This window comes from Elephas maximus, chromosome 2, assembly GCF_024166365.1.
Source record: "Elephas maximus indicus isolate mEleMax1 chromosome 2, mEleMax1 primary haplotype, whole genome shotgun sequence".
NCBI classification, from domain to species: Eukaryota; Metazoa; Chordata; class Mammalia; order Proboscidea; family Elephantidae; genus Elephas; species Elephas maximus.
In genome coordinates this window covers 188,162,603-188,184,230 of record NC_064820.1, presented here as the reverse complement: position 1 = coordinate 188,184,230, position 21,628 = coordinate 188,162,603, and the positions used below count along the sequence as shown (strand labels likewise).

The 21,628-nt window shown below is 42.1% G+C and overlaps 1 protein-coding gene across 1 annotated transcript in view; it reads right to left on the bottom strand.

The window, feature by feature from the left end:
- Nucleotides 1–21,628, bottom strand: part of DOCK2 (dedicator of cytokinesis 2) — a 543,298-nt gene that overhangs the window by 499,046 nt on the left and 22,624 nt on the right. The window contains exons 2-6 of the mRNA XM_049874293.1: nucleotides 20,659–20,742; nucleotides 7,646–7,686; nucleotides 5,918–5,973; nucleotides 5,332–5,428; nucleotides 2,971–3,119 (exon numbers count right to left, since the gene is read on the bottom strand). Coding sequence (XP_049730250.1) covers nucleotides 2,971–3,119; nucleotides 5,332–5,428; nucleotides 5,918–5,973; nucleotides 7,646–7,686; nucleotides 20,659–20,742 — 427 coding nt within the window. The remainder of the gene's footprint in view (nucleotides 1–2,970; nucleotides 3,120–5,331; nucleotides 5,429–5,917; nucleotides 5,974–7,645; nucleotides 7,687–20,658; nucleotides 20,743–21,628) is intronic.

Here is a 21,628-nt window from a genome sequence, read left to right as displayed (position 1 = left end):
TCTTATTCTCGTATCTTCTCTCTCCCTCCCTCTTCCTCTCTTTCCTTCTCTTTCTCTCTCTCCCTCCCTCTTCCTCTCTTTCCTTCTCCTTCTCTCTCTCCCTCGTTCTCCCTCTCACACTTACTCTTTGAACAGCTCTTCCTCACTTCACCTAATAATTCCTGCTAGTCTTATCAGACGGAGCCCTGGTGGCACAAATGTTTAAGTGCTTGTCTGCTAAAGAAAAGGTTGGTGGTTCAAACCCACCCAGCAGCTCTGCAGGAGAAAGCTCTGGCAATCTGCTTCCACAAAGGTTACAGCCAAGAAAACCCTATGGAACAATTCTACTCTCTCATGGGGTTGCTATGAATTGGAATCGACTCGACGGCATCTAAAAGCAGCAAAGTCCTATCAGACTCAGGGCAGGTATCTCCCCTTCCCGGAAGCCCTCTCTGACTCCAGGCCTACCTTCATCCCCAGGCTTCCCTCCTCTCACGAAACATGATTTACACTGCAAGTGTCTTTTTACTTCTCTGTCTCCCCTACTAATCCACAGAGTCCTTGCGAGGTAATGGAATGCAGTAGTTAAGTGTTGAACTTTGCAGCCAAACTACCTGGTTCAAATTCCAGCTTTGCCACTTACTCATGTGCTCTTAGGCAAAATTACTTAATCTCCCTGTGGGACTCAGTTTACTCATCTGAAAAAATGGGGATGATGCCAGTGCCTGCTTCATAAAGCTGTCGTAAGACATGAGTTAATACACAGAAGGAGCTTTAAACAGTTCCTGGCAGTTTGTTGTTGTTGTTAGAGGCCATCAGGTTGATTCTGACTCATGGCGACCTCATGTGTTACAGAGTAGAACTGCTCCATAGGGTTTTCTTGGCTGTAATCTCTTTTTTTTTTAATCTTTACAGAAGCAGATCGCCAGGCCTTGTATTCCAGGTCCTCGCTCTACGAGGCAGAGTGTCTCTCACTTCCCTAAAGGAAATGGACTGAAAGCAAAAGCTCAGTGTCAGGTCAGAGGGTGATGCTGCAGAGGCAGGTCTGACCCAGTGAGGACCCTTCTGCTCCTCCTTTCTACCCTGACTATTTACTCATCAGTCCCTGAGCTGGGAGCAGGCTCTGTTCCAGGCACAGGCATACAGAGATGGCTTAAACACCATCCCAGCACGGCAGGGAGACAGCTAAGGAAGGAGGGCTACTGTACAGGGTGCTGAGGGCCTGCAAGAACACCTAGCCCCGTGGGGTCAGGGCAGGTGGGGCAGAGGAATCGGGGCAGGATTCCATGTTAGTAGTAACCATTTCTTGCATCCTTGGTCCTTCTTCTCAGGAGCTCACATGAGGAAACGGCACCTGAAGGTCACAGACGACATTGCTGCCAAACAGTAAAACACCCTCCATTCCCACAATCTCAGTTATGACTCGCTAAACTTAAAGGTGGACACTGTACCAGCAGCAGCAGCAGCAGTAGCTGCACGACAAACCCATCCTGTCACTTTGGGAGGATATGCATTATAAGTAGATCTGGACTCGCTTGCCAGCTGCCAACCAGGGAGCGAGCAGAGGAACTGTGCTCCCGGGATGGGAAGCAGCTGTAAGTTGGACCCACTGATTTTCCCTCTTGGATCCCACTTCCTAATGCACATGGCAAGGACAAGAAAACCTGGCTACTGGGAAATTTTCCTTTTATTCCCACTGAATAGAAAATTCCTACTTCCCTCCCCCCACCCCTAGCCCTATATTCCATCCTTCTGACCCACTTTGCAGTCTCCTGAACACACCATGCTCCCTCATACATCTCAGTCTCCCAATTTATTAGCCTACGTACCACCTTTTTATTCTTCAAAATTCAGCTAAGGGGTCATCTCCTCCAGGAAGCCTTCCTTGACTTCCTTCACCAAGTCAGAATTAAGAGCACTCTTACTTTCTATGCCATCAAACTTATGACAGTACATATCAACAGTTTACATGTAGCTCGCCACTAATGGCTGTAGTTCCTTAGCGGACAGGGACTTTTACTTCAGTAACTCCAGCGCCTACCAGGAAATCAGGCTCAATACATCTTTGTGGTTGGGATGAATGAACAAATGAATAGGATGCTTGGAGGGCATTCAAATAACCAAGAGAGAGGGCAGGTCCTTATAGCTCTCAAATGCTATCCAAGTAGCACAGTGGTGAGACCCGTGGACTCTGGAGCCAAACTGCCTGGGTCTAAATTCTGGTTCTGCCACGTACTAGCTATGAGACCCTGGACAAATTACTTAACCTCTTTAAGAGCCTCTGTTTCTTCACCTTAAAAAAAAAAAATGGAGATAATAAAACTATATGCCCCACAGAGTTGCTATAAGAATTAAATGAGGCAATGTGCCTAAGACACTTAGCACAAAGCATGGTGCATAAAGAGCTCCAATTAAGGGTTAGTGATAATCTTATTATCACTACTATTATTACCAGTGAGCTGTCCTGCCTCCCCTCCCCCCGCAAAAAAAGATGATTTTTCTCTTTAACTTCATATCATTCAAGTCCTATCACTTTCTGCTTCTCTTCTCTGCACAGTTTTAGTAACTGCGTATGTGAGTTAGTTGATGGCATGCGGCTTGGATAATTCAGGATGGAGGAAGGGACCTTAAGTCTCACACTGGAACTTCAGGGAGAATTTCGTAAATGCAGGAATAAAATGACAACTAAGCTGAAAGTGAACCAGCATGACTGTGCTCCCCAGCCCCTCCAAAGTAGGTTAAATGAGTGTCCTAAATCTCCCAGCCCGGTAATAACCATTGCATAAGCAAGCCCTTGCTTCACTGGCATGTTGCTGGGCCCCAGGGGGGTGATAACAAAGTCACACGAGCATGGCTGTTGGTAATCACCTTCTCCTAAATAGAAAGTGGCAAACTAGCATCTAAAAATGAAAGCAACCTTCTCAGGAGGGAGGAAGGGAAAGGGGCATGGACGGGGAAAGAAAACATCTTTTCAGAGGAAGGAGAGGTTACTTGTTGCCATAGTCAATCTTGGAAGTGACTTTCTGCTTCAGCTCCTTCAGTTCGTCCTTGGGCAGCGTTCCTGAGAGGAGCTGGGACCGCCACTCCATCAGGTCGTACATCATGGACTGCACCTGGAGGAACCGCTCCTTCTTGCTGGCCTGGGAGACAGGAAACCATCCAGAATTACCTGTGCTGAAGGTATCTGGGCTTCCATTTGGCAAATGTTGCCTGAGTCAGATGAGCACGTTCAGGGGCTATGACTTGAGCCCTTTTTCCCACCCCCTACCCAGCTATGAGGAAACCCTGGTGGCCTAGCGGTTAAGAGCTATGGCTGCTAACCAAAAGGTCAGCAGTTCAAATCCACCAGATGCTCCTTGGAAACTCTATAGGGCAGTTCTATTCTGTCCTATAGGGTCGCTATGACGCAGAATCGACTCGACAGCAGTGGGTTGTTGTTTGTTGTAGACCCAGCTATGAAGGGGTTGGGTGGCGGTCTTAGTAGTTGACATGTTCCCTGCCCCTGGGGATACAGGGGCTTCCCAAAAACAAAAGTAATAATCCCTATCGCTTCTTGACTGAAGAAAAGGTGGTTTCTGACTTTTATTCAAAAGACAACTTGTTGACCAGGAATGCCATGAACACCTGCTCTAATGCAGGACTCTCGAAGGCTGGGAACCAGGGCCCCTTCTCTCCTGATAGCCAACCAGTTGCCATCAAGTAGATTCCAACTCATGGCACCCCCATGTGTGTCAGAGTAGAACTATGCTCCATAGGATTTCCAGTGGCTGACTTTTCAGAAGTAGATCATTTGGCCTTTCTTCTGAGATGACTCTAGGTAGACCTGAACCTCCAACCTTTTGGTTAGAAGCCAAGCATGTTAACTCTCTGCACCACCCAGCAACTCCTCTCTCATGAGAAAGGTCTGCTTTCTAGGGCAGCATTCCCCAAAGTGGGGCTTGTGTACTACTTGTGGGACGCAAGATGGCTTTTGGTGGTACAAAGATAATAACGTTCAAAAACACTGCTCCATAGAGTGATTCTTTTCCATTCTCCCTCCATGGTTCCGTTTAAGTGAAGGAGAAAGTCTCAGTTTCGTGTTAATATGTCTTTAACACCTCTCCCTCACTTGTTAATTTCCCTTTTTAACAAAGTGAGAAAGAAGGTCTTAGTCTTAATGCTTTTGACAGATATTATAGCAACCATTTAATAACATTGTCTTGTTTTCATTTATTTATTAGAATAATGTTCTTCTACTAGTGCCAAGTGACTTTTGGCTCTTCATTTGGGAAAGTGTGCTATAAAGTTCCTTATGTTAATTGATTTCAGTTTACTAAAAAGCCAATTTAGGTATTAAGTAAGTATATACAGGTGATATGCAGATATGGCAAGAATCATGAAGATGATAGTGGAATAAGGAAGTTTGAGGATCTCTTTACTAGAGTAAAGGGCATGATGAACTTGCTATTCTCAGATTTCTTAAGGGAAAATGCCAAGCTTCCGTGACGCATGAGTATGTGGTTACGTTTCAAAAGGAATAGTACCAGTGGAGATCAATAAGAAACCACTTTGGCCCCAAGTTTACTAATTGCCCTTCTAAACTTCCCAAACAACTTTTGAGAAACTTATAGAATTGGGTGTGCCAATTAACATAAATTATGAAATTTCCCAACAGGAGTCAACATTTATGACCATAAAATGTGAGACTACAAAGGGCACATATGTGCTCCTGCACGTGTGCACAGTGCTGTAACGAATATGCAGGAAGAGTTGGTTGACATTTTCACTCTCAGCTTAATGGTTTGTTTAGCTAATTGCTTCCATTAGGAGCTCTGGAAATATCAAAGGAGGATTTAAAATTAGCATTGCTTCAAAACAGAGAAAACACATGCAATATGTAATCTTTGTGTTTCGAGGGTCAAAGCTACCTCTTGGATCTGAGGACAGTAGCCATTAGTTAACTAAATACATGAGAACAGTTATTTCTCAAGGAGTTATCAGCAGACCTCAAATCAGAATCACCTGAGCTTTTTAAAAATGCAGATTACTAAGCCCTGTAAAAGAAAGCTTTTTTTAACAGTTGTCAAGATGATTCTCATGCATGCATAAGTTTGAGAGCTTTTGTACTACCTTAAAAACAGAAATGTTACCCCAGATACTATTTACTATGGCTTTGTCACTAGGGAGCTGTGTGGCTTTGAGCAAGTCACCTAACCTCTCTGTACTTCAATGTCCTCATGCATAATAGTTTGTGGTCTGCTATGTCACCAAAGCCTCCTTTGTATGCCCTATTTAAGGCTAAATTCCGAGCTTGAATCAAATCAAAGAATGCAAGAAGCTTCCACTGCAGGAAGGCAGGCTTTTGTGTCTCACCACATAGAGCTGTTTCCAGATGCTGCCCCATTCCCAAAGTGTTGTTGTCACTTCTTGTGCCAGAGGAATTTCTGCAGGAATGATGTTTTCGGTATTTCTATTTAAAGTGGGAGAGAAAATGGCGTGAAATTGAGACCCAGGTGCTAACAAGATAAAATGTGGGCAAATTTGCATCCGTGGCAGCAGCTAAGAGGGGCCTTGCTGGCATGAGACTAACCCACCTCCAATAAAAACCACACCAAATACATTATGCAAATGCAGGGAACTTCCTTTTTAATGTGCTCCTTCACTAGGGTGGGCCCCTCATGCTCAATATTCAGGATTAATCTACTTTAATACAGTTCAAAGTCACCTGTCAGTGAAAAGTTTCAGTCTCCAAACTTGCTAATACCCCCTTGAATCAGATCTGAACACGAATCAATTTGGATTAGCTCTTCCATCGAGTAAGGGAAGGAGGCATACAAATAAACACAGAGTAGACAGATGAGTTCAGCACCCTGATCTGCCAAGTGTGAGTGTCAAAATAAACAGGACAAAGACACCCATATGCCACTGCAGGGCCAAGCGTGTGACGAACGGCAAGTACCTTCTTTTCTCAACTGTCACCTCCTTGATGTGGATAAAGGATTTAGGAAAAATTCCCTGTTGGAAACAAATAAAATAAAATATAAACAAAACCAATGAAAGAATAAGACAGATTCCTAAAGAAACTACTGACCCCAGATCTTCATGATTTTTCTAAAAGCTATTGACTGGTAAAATCCTCCACTTTAAAGGGATAATCCCAGAGTCAGATACAGCAGGGTGGATCCTAAATATACTTGTTAAACGCTAGCTTCCCCTCCATCAGTTGCTCTAGATCCCACTATAGGCCTAAATCCCGAAGGATGTGCTCCAACCCATTATGAGTGCTCATCCTATCAGGTGGGCAAGAAGGAAGCAGTGCCTGAAAAACTGGAGCCACACTAAGTGAAACAAGGAACTCTGTCCTCGCTCCTCTCCTGTCCCACTACAGGGAAGCAGTCACCCTTCAAGTCATGAACCAGCAGGGCCCCTGGTTACATTTGGGCAAGTTAGAGTTGAGGCTTTTTTCTCCCTGGAATTGCTGTACTGTTCTTTGAGAGCAGAGTACGGTCACGCCTCCCAACACAGCATGTCAGGAAAGGAGGAAGAAGCTTCTGTCATTTGTTGCTCCATGAGCTTTTTTTAAGCTTAGCTCAGTTAATAAGAGAAGTGCATCAATTACTTAGAACTGCTTTCATGAATTCAACCAGTGTACACTTGGGGACACCCGGTCACTGTGTTAGACACCATGAGAGATAATGAGACGAACACGGCAGGTGCCTGTGCTCATGGAGATCACAGTGTAATGTGGGGTGGGAACAAGTGAACTCCTCCAGGGCAGAGATGGCACTGGTTGATCTTTTCTATATCTACTTCTATGGATACGTAGACAAAGAGATAAATGAATGCCCCAAACAACTCTAAAGGAAGGCAGTAGAAGATAATTCAAAAAAAAAAAAAAAGCACAATTCCACAGGGACTCAAAGAAGGGAGAAATCATATGTGATTGGGATATCAGGAAAGACTTCAGGGTGAACAAAGCACCAGAGATCCACCTTACAGTCAGGTAAAAGAGCAACATTATTCACAACAGCCAACAGCCACGTGGTAGAAACAACCCAAGTGATCACCAACAGATGAATGGCTTGGATAAATAAAATATGCTACATACATACAACTGAGTATTATTTAGCCCTAAAGAAAAATGAAGTTCTGATACTTGCTTGAAAGCATTATGCTGAGTAAAGTAAGTCAATCACAAAAGGACAAATATTGTATGATACCACTTCTGTGAAATGCCTAGAAGAGGCAAATATGTAGGGGCCAGAGTAGATCAGTGGTTACCAGGAGCTGGAGGGAGTTATTAGCTTAAGGAGCACTGAGTTTCTGTTTAGGGTGATGAAAAAGTTTTGGAAATGAATAGTGGTGATGGTTACGTAACACAGTGATTCTAATTAATCTCACCATATTGTACACTTAAAGTAGAAATGCTTTTTTAAAAAAAATATTTTACCCTAATAAAATTAGGAAAGAAAAAAAAAAATTTTTTATTAAAGGAGATAAGTAAAAGATGAAGGGAGGTGTGGCGCAGGAAGTACCAAGGTGTAGAGACGAGAAAGCACAGGACACAATGAGGGAGGAATGAGTTTAGTTTGTGGAAGAGCAAAGGCAGGAAAGAATTGCCCATTGGGGTGGCAGGACCATGTAAAGACACCCAGTATTGTCCCAAATAAACACAAATTGACCTTACCTCTAATATTTTGTGCTTTACGAGATGTCCCCTATACCACTCTGCAAAAGAAAAACAAAGAAATATGTCTCTCATTTATACTTATAAGTTTATGGCTGTTTGTTTGGTTTGGTTTTGGTTTGGATTTTGGTTTTTAACTCCTATAAGTTGCTTTAAATATTAGATAGAGATCAAAATCTGGAAGCTTCTGGGCTGGATCTGGCCCTCAGATACATCCTGTTGACCCAATACAATTCTGTTGAACTGGCCACCAACATCTAAGAACATCTAAAAATACAGGGATTTTACATAAGAATCAAATTCCCTCCTTCTTTTGGAAAAATCAGGAGGCCCAACAGTGTTGGGCCAGCACTCCCCCATGGCCACAGTTGGCTAGCAGTGAGAAGCAGCTATTCCCATCAGACAGAGCTAAACCAAAAACCAGCTGCCGGTCACATCAATTCAACTCATGGTGGCTTCATGTGTGTCAGAGTAGAACTGTGCTCCATAGGGTTTTCAATAGCTGCTTTTTCAGAAGTAGATCACCAGGCCTTTCTTTTGCGGTACCTCTGAGTGGACTTGAACCTGACATCTTTCAGTTAGCAGCTGAGCACATTAACTGTTTGCATCACCTAGGAACTCCCTCAGACAGAACCAAACCAACCCCACTGCCATCGAGTTGATTCCGACTCATAGTGACTCTACAGGACAGAGAAGAACTGCCCCGTAGAGTTTCCAAGGAGCGCCTGGTGGTTTTCAACTGCCAACCTTGTGGTTAGCAGCCATAGCACTTAACTACTACGCCACCAGGGTTTCCTCAGACAGAAGAGGGGGCTCCAATTCTTCAACTTTCACCCAGCCCCTTCCCTCATTCATGTTACTTGCCTAGGCCCTGTGGACACACTCTTTCACCTTCTGCCTTAGGGACCTAGAAAGGCTGAGGGATTTTGGCAAATAACCTAAAATAAGACTGACAGTTCTAACAGCAGTAGATGGTGTCTAACATGTGATACGCAAAAGCTAGTCATTACAGAACAGATATGTTCAGAGACAGGTACAAGGACAGAAATTTTAGAAGACTCTTCCCTTTGCAGAAATATCAAAAATGATTCAATTAACAGAAATTCAAATTATACACAGTCCTCTGACAAAATGAGGTTCCGTGTAGCAAGTATTGATGACTATAATGAGTCCACTGGCCTTTGAAATGAATCAAGCACAGTCAAGTAGTGGCATTTGTCATTTTTGTAAATAAAAAGTGTCTGTCAGGAGCCTCATTAACAGACCCTCATTACTGGGCTGACAGATTGTTGTTGAAATATGTTCTCAACACACATACACGCAAGCCCCCAAACAAACGACTTAAAACGCAAAGTCACCCCTCACAGTCATGAGCCAGCTGGTAGATCAGGCCCTAAAGAAAGTTCTTAAGCAACAGGGGCCCACTGTGCCTCCTATTTTAACAAACAGAAAGAGGGAGGAAGGAGAGAGGGAAAATGGAAGGAAGGGAGGGAACACGGAAGGGAGGGAGAGAGGGAAGGTGAAAAAAAAAGAATCTCAGGTTTAGAATAAAGTACCATACTAAGCACTCTTCATATAAAAACCAAAACTCTTTGCCATCGAGTCAATGCCAACTCATAGCAACCCTACAGGACAGAGTAGAACTGCCCCATAGTAGATTCGAACCGCTGACCTTTTGGTTAGCACCTGAGCTCTTAACCACTGTACCACCAGGGCTCTACTCTTTGTATATTAAGCCTTTTAATCTTCATCACAACCATATGAGTCAGGAACTATTACCCCCATTTTATAGATGAGTGGCCTACCTAAGACACAGGGAAGTTAAGTGGCTTTCCCAGGGTCACACAGCTAATAAGTGACAATATCAGAATTTGAACATAAGCTGTCATTACATGGTGCTTCCTGTCTAATGGGAGGAAGGAATGTGGTGGTTACCTAGTATTTCCATTCTTCCAACATCTGAATCCCCAAAATTAAATTTCCACTATGGCACTATCTAACTGAATACTTGCTGTGATGGAAAACTTACCACTTCATGAATTATTTGTAATGACTAGTGGTAAAAATGAGCAAGAATTAACACTTTTCTGAGTGCTCCTACGTGCCAGGAACTCTGTTAAAGGGAGCTTGGGGGGAAATTATAAATTAATCTTCACAACAATCATTTAAAGTAGGTACTATTACTGTCTCAAATCTGCGAATGAAATAGGGAGGCACAGAGAGGTTAATCAACTTACTGATGGTCACACAGCTAGGGAATGATGCAGCTGGGATTTAAACCCAAGTATCTAACTCCAGAGACCACATTCTGCAGCACTGTGCTGTAACTACCTCCCTTTAACTGTAATGCTGCTCCATCCCACCAAGTAGATATTATAAGAGCATATTTGTAACATTATCACTGTTGTTGTTGTTAGGTGCCATTGGAGTAGATTTGACTCACAGCAACTCCATGTGACAGTGTAGAACTGACCCATAGAGTTTTCCAGGTGGTGATCTTTACAGGAGCAGATCACTGGGTCTTTCTTCTGAGGAGCCACTGGGTGATTTCAAAATGACAACTTTTCGGGTGGCAGCTGACTACTTAACCATTGAGCAACAAGCGTTCTTTAATATTATTATTAGCTACTGATCACTGATCATTGATGCATGCAAAACTGTGTGTAAAGTGTTGTATATGCATTCTCTCATTTAATCCGTATATCAACATTGTGAGCTAAGCATTATCATTCCCATTTTACAGATGAGGAAACAGATTTTTTCAGTTGAGGTACTGGACCAATGGTACATACTAGGGTTCAAGTCCAAGTCTGTGTGACTTCAGAGTTAGCACACAAAGCTGTTAGACTACATTGTTCCCAATGCAATGGTTATATCACGAATACAGGTATAGTTCTCTTGGGTGCAGTCATCTGCACCTACTTGCTAGCCAAGGCCACCAAAATCCACCAGAAAACAATTGGAGGTACCAATAGTCCCTATCCAAAGCTCGTGTCTACATCTCTCCCTCCATGATGGAGGCTCCATCGGGGTCCAGGGTCCAGGCTACCTGAGTTTAGGGTCTTTGCCTGTTCTGACCCTTGAGATTCAGTTACTCCTGCACACCCTGGAGGTTTCCTGATTCTCAGAGCTTCAGCCACAGGAAACCGACTCTTGCACCTGGCATTTACATTCTGGCTCTCAGACTCAAGTTCAACAAGCATTGACTGAGCACCTACTTTGTACATGGCACTGGGCTAGATGCTTTCAGAAATAAGTCCCCAGTGATCCTCTCACTGAATCTTTGGGAAGGGTTTATCACCACCTCCACATGCTAGATGATGATGACACTGAGAAGCAAGCAGGTGAGGAAGAAATCCCAACATTCAGCAGTGAAGCGGGAGAACCAGGATCCATACCCATCAAATGCATCGGCACTATCCTGAGGACTTTTTCTGACTTCCTCACTCTTGTTGGGTCATTGACCTCTGTCCTCTGATATCAGCTCCCTAATCCAGTCACTGGTCAGCTACATCCAGCTGCATTCCAAGATCTACCCAGGCAGATAACAGCAGTTGGCACACAGGCAAAATCCCAGGACAATGGGTGCCATGATCAAAAGCAAGCTTAGTGTAACACAGTGTTTACTATATCCAAGGACTTGCCCTAGCTCAGTACCCTTTTGAATTAAGTAATAGCCAGTTGCCATTGAATTGATTCTAACTCATGGCAAGCCCATGCGTATCAGAGAGAACTGTGCTCCACAGGGTTTCCAATGGCTGATTTTCTGGTGCAAATGGCTTTCTCTTGACTACTAACCTAAGGTTGGCAGTTTGAATCCATTCATCAGTGCTGTAGAGGAAAGGCCTAGCAATTTGCTTCCATAAAGTTTACAGCCAAGAAAACCTGATGGAACAGCTCCACTCTGTAACTTATGGGGTTGCCATTAGCTGAAATTGACTCAATGGCAATGGATTTTTAACAGGTATCCATGTAATAGCTCCTTTAAAAAAAAAAACAGAGAACTCTTAAGGTATATTCTGTGGGAAGATGAGAAAAAGGAAATTCTTTACCATTCTTTTGGAAAATTATGAAGAGTCAATTACTCAAATTGTCCTCCCCACCCACTTCACAAACACCTAAATGAAAGGCATCTAAATTCTAAAGTCACTGGAATGGAGAAAATAAAAGATTTAAAATACCCCAGAACATCTAAAAAGAATCCAGCACCTAGCAATCTAGTCCCCTGTCTGTCAGTCCAAGCAGGATCTTTGGACATGTCACTTAGCCCTCACTGTTTTCACTGTAAAATGAGAAAAATAACATATAGTCCGGCTGGGTTATTGTGAGAACTATTTATTAAACATGATTATGAAAGTATACACATCTGGTAAAAGTACAGAACCTTGGATGGGAAGAAAACGTATCAACTTCAGGATGAATGTTACCTACACTATGGACAAAAGGAAACATAATGGAATAGGAGAGAGGTTAAAAAGGGAATTTTAAATTTATTCAATGGAGAAAAAAATAGTCTCTTCAATAAATGGTGCTGGGACAACAGGATCTCCACATGGAAAAGAATGAGACTAGACATGTATCACTTATATCATATATAAAAATCAACTCAAAATGGGCCAGTAACTTAAATCATAAAACTTTTAGAAGAAAACATAGGGATAAATCCTCATGACCTTGGATTTGGCAATGGATTCCTAGATATAAAACCAAAAGTACGAGCAACAAAAGAAAAAATAGATAACTTGGACTTCATTAAAATAATGTCAAAGGACATTATCAAGAAAGTGAAAAGACAAGCCACAGAACGTGAAAAAAAATTTGGAAATCACATATCTGATAACAGTTTAATATTGTGATATATAAAGAAGCCTACAACTCAACAACAAAAAGACAAGCAACCCAATTAAAAAATGAGCAAAGGACTTGAGCAGACATTTTTTCAAAGAAGATATACAAATGGCCAAAAAACCCTTGAAAAAATGCTCAACATCATTAGTCATTAGGAAAATGCAAATCAAAACCACAATGAGATACTACTTCACACCCACTAGGATGGCTATTATTTTTAAAATGGAAAATAACAAGTGTTGACAAGAATGTGGAGAAACTGGAACTCTTGTGCATTGCTGGTGGGAATGTAAAATGGTACAGCCACCATGGAAAACAGTTTTGCAGTTCCTCAAAAAGTTAAACATTTAATTACTATATAACCCAACAATTTCACTCCTAGGTATATGCCCAAAAGAACTGAAAGCAGGGACTCAGATACTTGTACACCAATGTTCATTGCAGCATTATTCACAACAGCTAACAGGTCGAAAGAACCCAAGTGTCCATCAACGGATGAATGAATAAACAAAATGCAATGTATACATACAATGGAGCATTGCAGTGAGGTTCTGATACATGTTAAGACATGGATGAGCCTTGAAAACATTATGTTAAGCGAAAGGAGTCAGACACAAAAGGGCAAATATTACATGATCTCACTTACATGAAATATCTAGAATAGGCAAATACATAGAGACAGAAAGTAAATTATAGGCTATGAGGGTCTAGGGAAAGGGAGACTAGGGAGTTATTGCTTAATGGGTCCAGAGTTTCAGTTCAGAGTGATGAAGAGGTTTTACAACTAGATAGTGGTGATGCTTTGCACAACATTAATTAATAATGTAATTAATGTCATTGAGTTGTACACTTAAAAATGGTTGGTTAAAATGGCAAATTTAAGTTATACATACTTTACGACAATAATTTTTTTTTTTAAGGGGAAGGTTTCAACCACATCTGAAATGTTTATTCCTTTTTAAAAAATTGTCTGAAGCACACATGGCAAATGTTAATATTTACATGAGTGGTGGGTGCCTGGGTGTACTTTCACTTTTCTGTATGACTGAAATACATAATATTAAGATCCAACAGAAGCTGGTACATATCAGTATTTAAGAATGTGAGCTCTGGAATCAAAACCTGAGTTTGAATGAAAATGTGCAACTAACTGTCTGTGTGATCTTGGGCAAGTTACTGTGCTTCTCTGAGTCTCATCGTCTGTAAAACAGGAATAATAACGGTGCCTGTCTCACGAGGCTTGAAGCCCTCGTAGCTCAGTGGTTAAGAGCTTGGCTGCTAACCAAAAGGTTGGCAGTTCGAATCTACCAGCTGCTCCTGGGAAATCCCATGGGACAGTTTTGCTCTGTCCTATAGGGTCACTATGAGTTACAATTGACTTGGCAGCAGTAGGTTTGGTTTCTTCATGAGACTTAAATTAGATAAGAAATTCAGAGAGCTTGTCCGCTGTCTGGCATATGGTAAGTGTTTAAAAAAAAATACAATAATAATGAAAACCAAGGCATATTTTATATTTTACTTCGAAGACCTACAGATTTGGAATATCATGTTGTTTTTCTTTTTTCAGTGAAGTAATTTCAACATATTTCCATAACAACAAAGCAAATGAGACAAACTTCAGATTCAACAAAATGGAACTTTACCGACTTTTCAGCTTCACCCTCATTCAGAAGGGAAGAAAACATCACGTACAAACTCCCCATCATGGAATAGCACTACTTAAGAAAACGGAGTCCTTTTTACACCGACCTGTCTCTAGTGCAGGCCCAAACAAAGGCCCATTTCCCTACAAAGTGGTGCTTTCAACAGATTCCCCGTTAAGTGCTCATAATGGCCCCTCTTATCCTAAAAGCAAGGAACCTGGATGGGTCAAGATCACCCTTGATGAAGTTGCTGGTATGGAAGCTGCTACATAGCTCTGGGGGTACCCACCTCTGCAAGTGGCAGATTCAAAAACTCATTGTATGGAGCTCTTTGTAGCCAAAGCAACAATGAGATACTGTAATGTGCCAACTTAGAAAGAGCTCCAGATATTTTTAAGTGAGAAGAACAAGTGTCAGGATGGTATGCCCTGTATAGTCCCATTTCTAGAAACAAAAGGAGCAACAAAACTATGACTGACTTTTAAAAAGCAGAAGATCCTTTATCAACCTCCTCCTCTGATTTTATTTTACTGATTAGTGAAACCCAATACCTTCTTGGGAACCACAATCTAGAAATCCCACTGTCTTCCCCACTAAAGTTGGGTGGAATGGCCTGGACAGGCACGTGTATCAGTAGGTGGAACAGGACTTTTCTTGTTGTTCCAGAAAGGAAGAGTCAGGTAGAAAATAACTGAGGGTGGGGCAGACTGCACCCACTCAAGAAGCAGCTAAACAAGTTCTGCTACCCCCAAAGAGCATCCCCCCACCCATTGCAGCCTCTGGGATCAGAAAAGAGAGAGGGAGACAGAGGGGTCTTTGGAGGCGGGAGTTGTTGCCTTTGGAGGGCATGGTACAGCTCTCACTATCCCAGTACCACCCTGAAGCATGGGGTACATTCCAGGAGATTCACCCAGAGATTTGGGGGGCATCTGGCATCTCATTCCTCAGCTAGACAGCTATTTGTACAGGGGACTGGCTGATCTTCGAGTTTATTGGAGTGAGGGAGATAGAATTGGAGAGTACCCCAAACCTCCTTCCTCCCCCAGCCTAGTTTAAGCTGAAGGAAGGAAATAAGGAGGTATGAGCATTAAACTGGATCTGGGATTAAAGTCTTTTTTGAGATGCCATTAAGGATCTAGAAAGATTTCAATCAAATATGACTGAAAGAAGCGGTTGGGAAAAAAATGGTGCTGTATTTTCAGGTTTTAGTTTTTAGTGTTTTGCCACCATGAGAAGTTCTGACTACTCGATAAACACTTCCATGTTTTTATGCAAATAATGCATGTGTTATCTGTTGTTGATTTTTTATTCGTTTGTTTTGCCAACCACGCCCTCCCTCTCTCCCAGGTATTTTTGTAAGCATTATGCCAATTTTTTTTACATGTAAAAAAAATCTGCATGGCGCTTTTACAAAATACCTGGGGGTCGGGGGGTTGCAGCTGGCAAAAAGCATAGGATGCATGCATTATTTGCAGAAAAATGTGGTACATGTCTTTTTCACATCTAAAATCAGGATATGGACTATTTATGTTCCCTCTGGGTAGAATTGGCAGACTAAGAAATGTAATATGGACAGAAAAATAAATATTGGGATATCTAGGTCCCAGTAAATACAAGGTACATGGGTGGTGCAAATGGGTTGCACTCAATTACTAACCTAAATGTTGGCGGTTTGAACGAACCAGCGGTACCTTGAAAGGAAGGCCTGCCAATCTGTGTCCGTAAAGATCACAACCAAGAAAATCCTATGGAGCGCAGTTCTACTCTAACACACGGGGTTACCACGAGTCAGAATCAACTCCACAGCAATGGATTTTTAAGGACTAGCAGTGGATACTCTTCTGAACTGTTTGAGTTTTTATCATAACAATATATTATTCTTATAATGAAAATTTGATCAAAATATTTGAGCTCTCTTAAAAAGGAATTCATTCATGTCTAAGGTTACAGGCCCAGATTTCTTCCTACATTTATCCAGCTGTATAAATGTAGCAGATAGACGAGGCAGGGGTAACCTCACTGATTCTAGACAATCAAGGGGTTAATTTTTCAAGGTTCCCAGGGCCGTAATGTAAAGATACATACCTAACAGTGTAGACATAGCTCTAAAGCAATGGGGGGAGGCATGGAATTCACCAACACAGAGCACCTTCTCTGAGCCAGGCCTGGTACTAGACATTTGTTTCATTCTATCCTCATAACAGGCCCAGGAAGCAAGATGATAATAACCCATTGAGAAAACTAAAGCCTATCTGCCCAACAGCACACAGCTAGTAAGTAGTGGAAACAGGGAATAACTTTCTAATTCAAAATCCCATGCTCTTTCCCCCTCTTCTTTTTTTTTTTTATTTAAAAATTATTTGAAAAAACCAAGAATAAAATAGTAATCATTCACCTTCCTACCACCCAGAATTAACCATTTAGAGCCCTGGTGGTGCAATGGTTAAGTGCTCAGTTGCTAACCAAAAGGTTAGTGGTTTGAACCCACTCAGTGGCTCCGAATGACAAAGACATGACAATCTGCTTCCGTCCATAAACATTACAGCCTGGAAAACTCAATGGCGCAGTTCTACCCTGTCACAGGGGGTCATTATGAGTTGGAATTGACTCAATGACACCTAACAACAACAACAACATCTGGGCAAATACACTTCCAATCTTCAAGACTGTATTATTTTTGTCTAAAATTGATATGTAATATTCTAAAAAATTCAAACTAAGCAGAAAAGTACAAAGATATAAAAGAATCATCCTGAATCCCATTACCCACAAAAAAATTTATTTCATTCCAGTCAAGGTTTCATTTATATTTATACACATAGAATGTCAGATAGATAAATAGATAAAATATTATTTTTAAAATACTCTCATAAAAATAAACATATATTGAAGACCCTATGTGAATAAAAATCTCTAATCTTATTCGTATCTAACAGAAGAGAAATCAAAGTGAAATTGAAGGAAATGTTAAACTTCATTTAAATGCTTCTTCATTACAAGTATAAGGGTTTCTAAAAACTCCTCTAAAAATGCACATGTTTATGAAAAGCATTGAAAGACTGGCTTGGTTATGTTTTTTCAACTACATGTGTTATTTTTAAATCATATTGATTGACATTCTGTTGTGAAACTGATGTCATAGAGTTAATCTACTTTTTCTATCCTCCTCCCCACTTCCCACCTTTATTAGATTTTTTTTTTTATGTTGTTCAGGTACCTAACAATAAGTTTCTTTTTGGTAACCATAAACATCATGATTTTTTAATACTACTTTTTGTAAATTGATTTAACGGGACTCAACGCTCGCCACTATTGCCTTTGGTCACAGCTTTTCAATTTCCGTTGTTGTTGTGTTATTAGGTGTTCTCATGTCTGTTCTGACCCATAGCGACCCTATGCAACAACAGAATGATTCTACATTCTTTTATTTTGATTCATCTCTTAGTTGGTGGGATTTTATTTCTCAAGAAGTTCTCTACAAGAGGGTTTCATGGACACACCCATGTTCTTTCTACTATACCATTTTGACTAATTTTGACTAACACTGTGATTTTCACATTTTTTATATTTTCAGAGGAACCTTTTTTTGCTTTTGTTTTTTCCCCCTGTCATAAGAATCACAGGCAGAACCCCCGTTCTACACAGCAGACAAACCGTATCTGGCCTCAGACCCCTCCACAGCTTCCTCTCCTGTAGCTGTCCAAGGTCCTGCGGCCTCAGAGAAAATTTAAAACCAGTTGCCATCCAGTCAATTCCAATTCATGGCGACCCCATGTGTGTCAGAGTAGATGTGCACCATAAGGTTTTCAATGGCTGATTTTTCAGAAGTAGATCACCAGGCCTTTCTTCTGAGACACGTCTAAGTGGGTTCAAACCTCCAACCTTTCAGTTAACAGCTAAGTGTCTTAACCATTTACACCACCCAGGGACTCCCAGGGAACCTCAGAATTCTATAAACTACATTTGAAAACTCTGTATGTATATGTGAGTATGCACGATAAATCCTAACAATCTGCAAACCAATTCTTCAGATATCTAGAATCATTCTAACAGCTTTCTGAACATCGTATTTTCAAAATAATTGTCATGGATTGAATTGTGTCCCCCCTCAAAATATCTGTCAACTTGGCTAGGTCACGATTCCCAGTATTGTATGATTGTCTACCATTTTGTCATCTGATGTGACTTCCCTATGTGTTATAAATCCTATCACTATGACGTAATGAAATGGATTAGTGGTAATTATATTAATGAGATCTACAAAATTAGATAATGTCTTAAGACAACCTCTTTTGAGATATAAAAGAGAGAAGAGAGCAGGGAGACTTGGGGACCTCATACCACCAAGAAAGCAGCGCCAGGAGCAGAGGGCATCCTTCGGACCTGAGTTCCGTGTTGAGAAGCTCCCAGACTAAGGGAAGACTGATGTATCACAAGGACCTTCCTCCAGAGCCAACAGAGAGAGAAAGCCTTCCCCTGGAGCTGGTGCTCTGAATTCAGACTTGTAGCCTACTGGACTATGAGAGAATAAACTTCTCTTTGTTAAAGCCACTCACTTGTGGTATTTCTGTTATAGCAGCACTAGAAGACTAAGACAGTAATCATGAAGTGGTAATGAATTACCAAATTAATACACCCCAACTCCTTCTAGAAAGGTGCTGTGGCTGCTTATTACAAGGACACATTAAAATAAGACTCATAAAACAGAATCAAAAATGGAAAACCAGAACCAAAGAAAGAGATTAGAACCACCCTGTAAGGTTTCCAAGGAGCAGCTGGTGAATTCCACCTGCCAACAATGGACTCGAATATGCTGGTAATTGTGAGGATGCCATAGGACTGGGCAATGTTTCGTTCTATTGTCTATAAGTCACCATGAGTCAGCTTCGCCTTGAAAGTAGCTATCTTTCTCCCTAACCAGCACATAAGAGATCGTAAGGAGAGTTATTATCACTGTTATTTTCATTCTTTGCCCCTTGGTTTGACATGTGCAGTTTGGTTATCCGCCTCTGGGTTGAAACGGACTTGTCAAAGATAGGGGAGAGTTGGGTTTGGAACCACAGAACCAAGTCTTTAGAAGGGCGTCTCCTTACCCCACCACCACACTCTCATTCACTCTGTGGGTAAAAGGTTTTACCTGGGGCCAGACCGGAATCTTAAGGGGCTGAAGGGCACGGTATCCCCTCATATAAAATCCAAAATAAAAACAATACTAAAGCATAAAACACACATAAGGGAGATGAACAGAGTTCTCATTTTCCCCATGATGGCTTCTTCTAATGGTATTTTAAAATATCAAATTCTTTTCCCTGAAAAAGGCCTTTTTATTTGTTTTATGTACGTCTGTGTGTGTGTGTGAGCGTGTGCTCACATGCACGTGTGTGTGCACTTCTGCATCAATCTGCAGAGACTTGCCTTGGAAGATGCATACAGCTAATCCCACACTGAAGGTGAAAATATTCATCTTGTGGTTGTTGTAAGGAGTAACTAGGTAAGGTGCTATAAAGAACTTAGCACAGTACCCTCTATGTGCCAAGGACCCAATGACAGCTATCCCTACAGGGAGCCTCCTTTCCCCTGGCTTCTTTTTCCCTTTGAGGGGGTCTCCCTAAGAGTAGCACAGCTACCTCCTGTCCCCCACCTGTCACTCCTATCCCAGGGAAAGAGGAGGGACTCATCTGATGGATTCTCTGGCAGGGAAGGGACCAGGCCTCTCTGCTTTCTGCTTTGCTCTGCCCCTCCCAGGAAGCACTCACGCTATGCCCTCATACAGCAGGAATTACAGGACAGGCCCGGGGGGTCCAGCTGGGCCAGTGGAGGGTGGGACAGCTGCCTGATGGTGACACATTAGCTAACCCATTTGGCTCCTACACCCAAGCCAAGCTTCCAACACCAATTTTATCAGCGACATAGCTGATATATTGATTTCAACTAAGTATAAACCCATTAGTCTTTGTGTAAATTTTTAAAAGCCCCTCCTCCTCACCCCCGTGGGCAGATGCAGCCCACCCAATAGACACAGAAGAAAGAGATGCTGCTTCCTCCAAGACAGGACTCCTAGCTGGATGCAGGGAATGAGAGCTCACTCCCAGGGCTGGGTGCCTTTGTGCAGTGCACAAACTATATAATTGTGGATAACAGTCCTCCCCAAGTCAAGGTTATAATATATTGGCCCTTTCAAACCCTAAGAATGTTTATTTTCCTTTATAATACTATTAAAATTAATAAACAAGTGTATCCAGGAGGACCCACAGGACTAAACTTTCCCAGAGCTGTGGCAAACTGAGAGCATAATAGACATCAAACCATCCAGCTTGGCCTTTGTATTAAACATAAAGTCCTAAAAAAAAAGCATTTTTGTTCAGTGAATTCTAATTGCTAATATTATCAAAATGTATTTAGCAGCCCATACACAGGTACAGACGCAGAAGGGGCTGGAGGCGGCGCTGGGTGTGTACTGCTGGTTTCTCAATACCATCAACGGAGGGATCTGCCTCAGCAGGCAGCTGGGCAGGGACTCACCTCCACAGGTTTCTTGTATCCGCACCACATCTCCAATCTGCAAGGAGAGCTGGGGGGCACCGCGGCCTTGGAAGTTGTATATGGCTGTGAAATGGAACAGAGAGGCACCCAGGTTGAGTTCTCCAGATCCCTTGAATCCCTGCTCCCTCCTCCTCCTTCCTTCTCTCCCTACACAGGAGCACTGAATATTCTAGGCAAAACCATCACAGAAACCCACTGCCCACCACGGGAGTTAATCTAAAACTGGGGCTTGAGCACGGAATACTCTCCTGTACCTTTTGCTCTTTATTAATTAAATTAACAAAACAAAATCAATGCAGAAACCCATTCATTGTCTACCATAGGGGTTCATCCAAACCCAGCCTGGATCCTATGGGCCTCCGCTTATCAACCAACCTGACTTTCCCCAGCACAAGCCTCCACCCCAGCCTGAGTGACAGAGGGATATGGATGACAGCTACTGCACATTGACCTCCAGCTGTGTGCCAGGTATGTGCTCAGCAATCCTCTCATTCATCTCACCCTGTGAGGTCTAAACTAGGATCCCATTTCACAGGTAAGGAAACTGAGACACAGAGAGGTTAAGCAATTTGGCCAAGGTCACCAGGCTAGGGAATAGCAGAAAGATCAGTATTCAAATTCCATATTCTCAACCACTATGGTCATCTACAGAACCCTGGTAGCACAGTGGTTAAGAGCTTGGCTGCCAACCAAGAGGTTGGCAGTTCAAATCCACCTGCCACTCCTTGGAAATCCTGTGGGGCAGTTCTACTCTGTCCTATAGGGTCACTATGAGTCAGAATTGACTTGACAGCAACAGGTTTGGTTTTTGTTTTGTTTGTTTTTGTGATCACCTACTTGTTGCTACCAATTACTTTGTCCTGGGAACAACAGCCTAAAATCCCAGTCTCTCTACCACCTAAATGCCACACAACCTTCAGCCTCTAAGGAAGTCCATCTTTTTTCTATG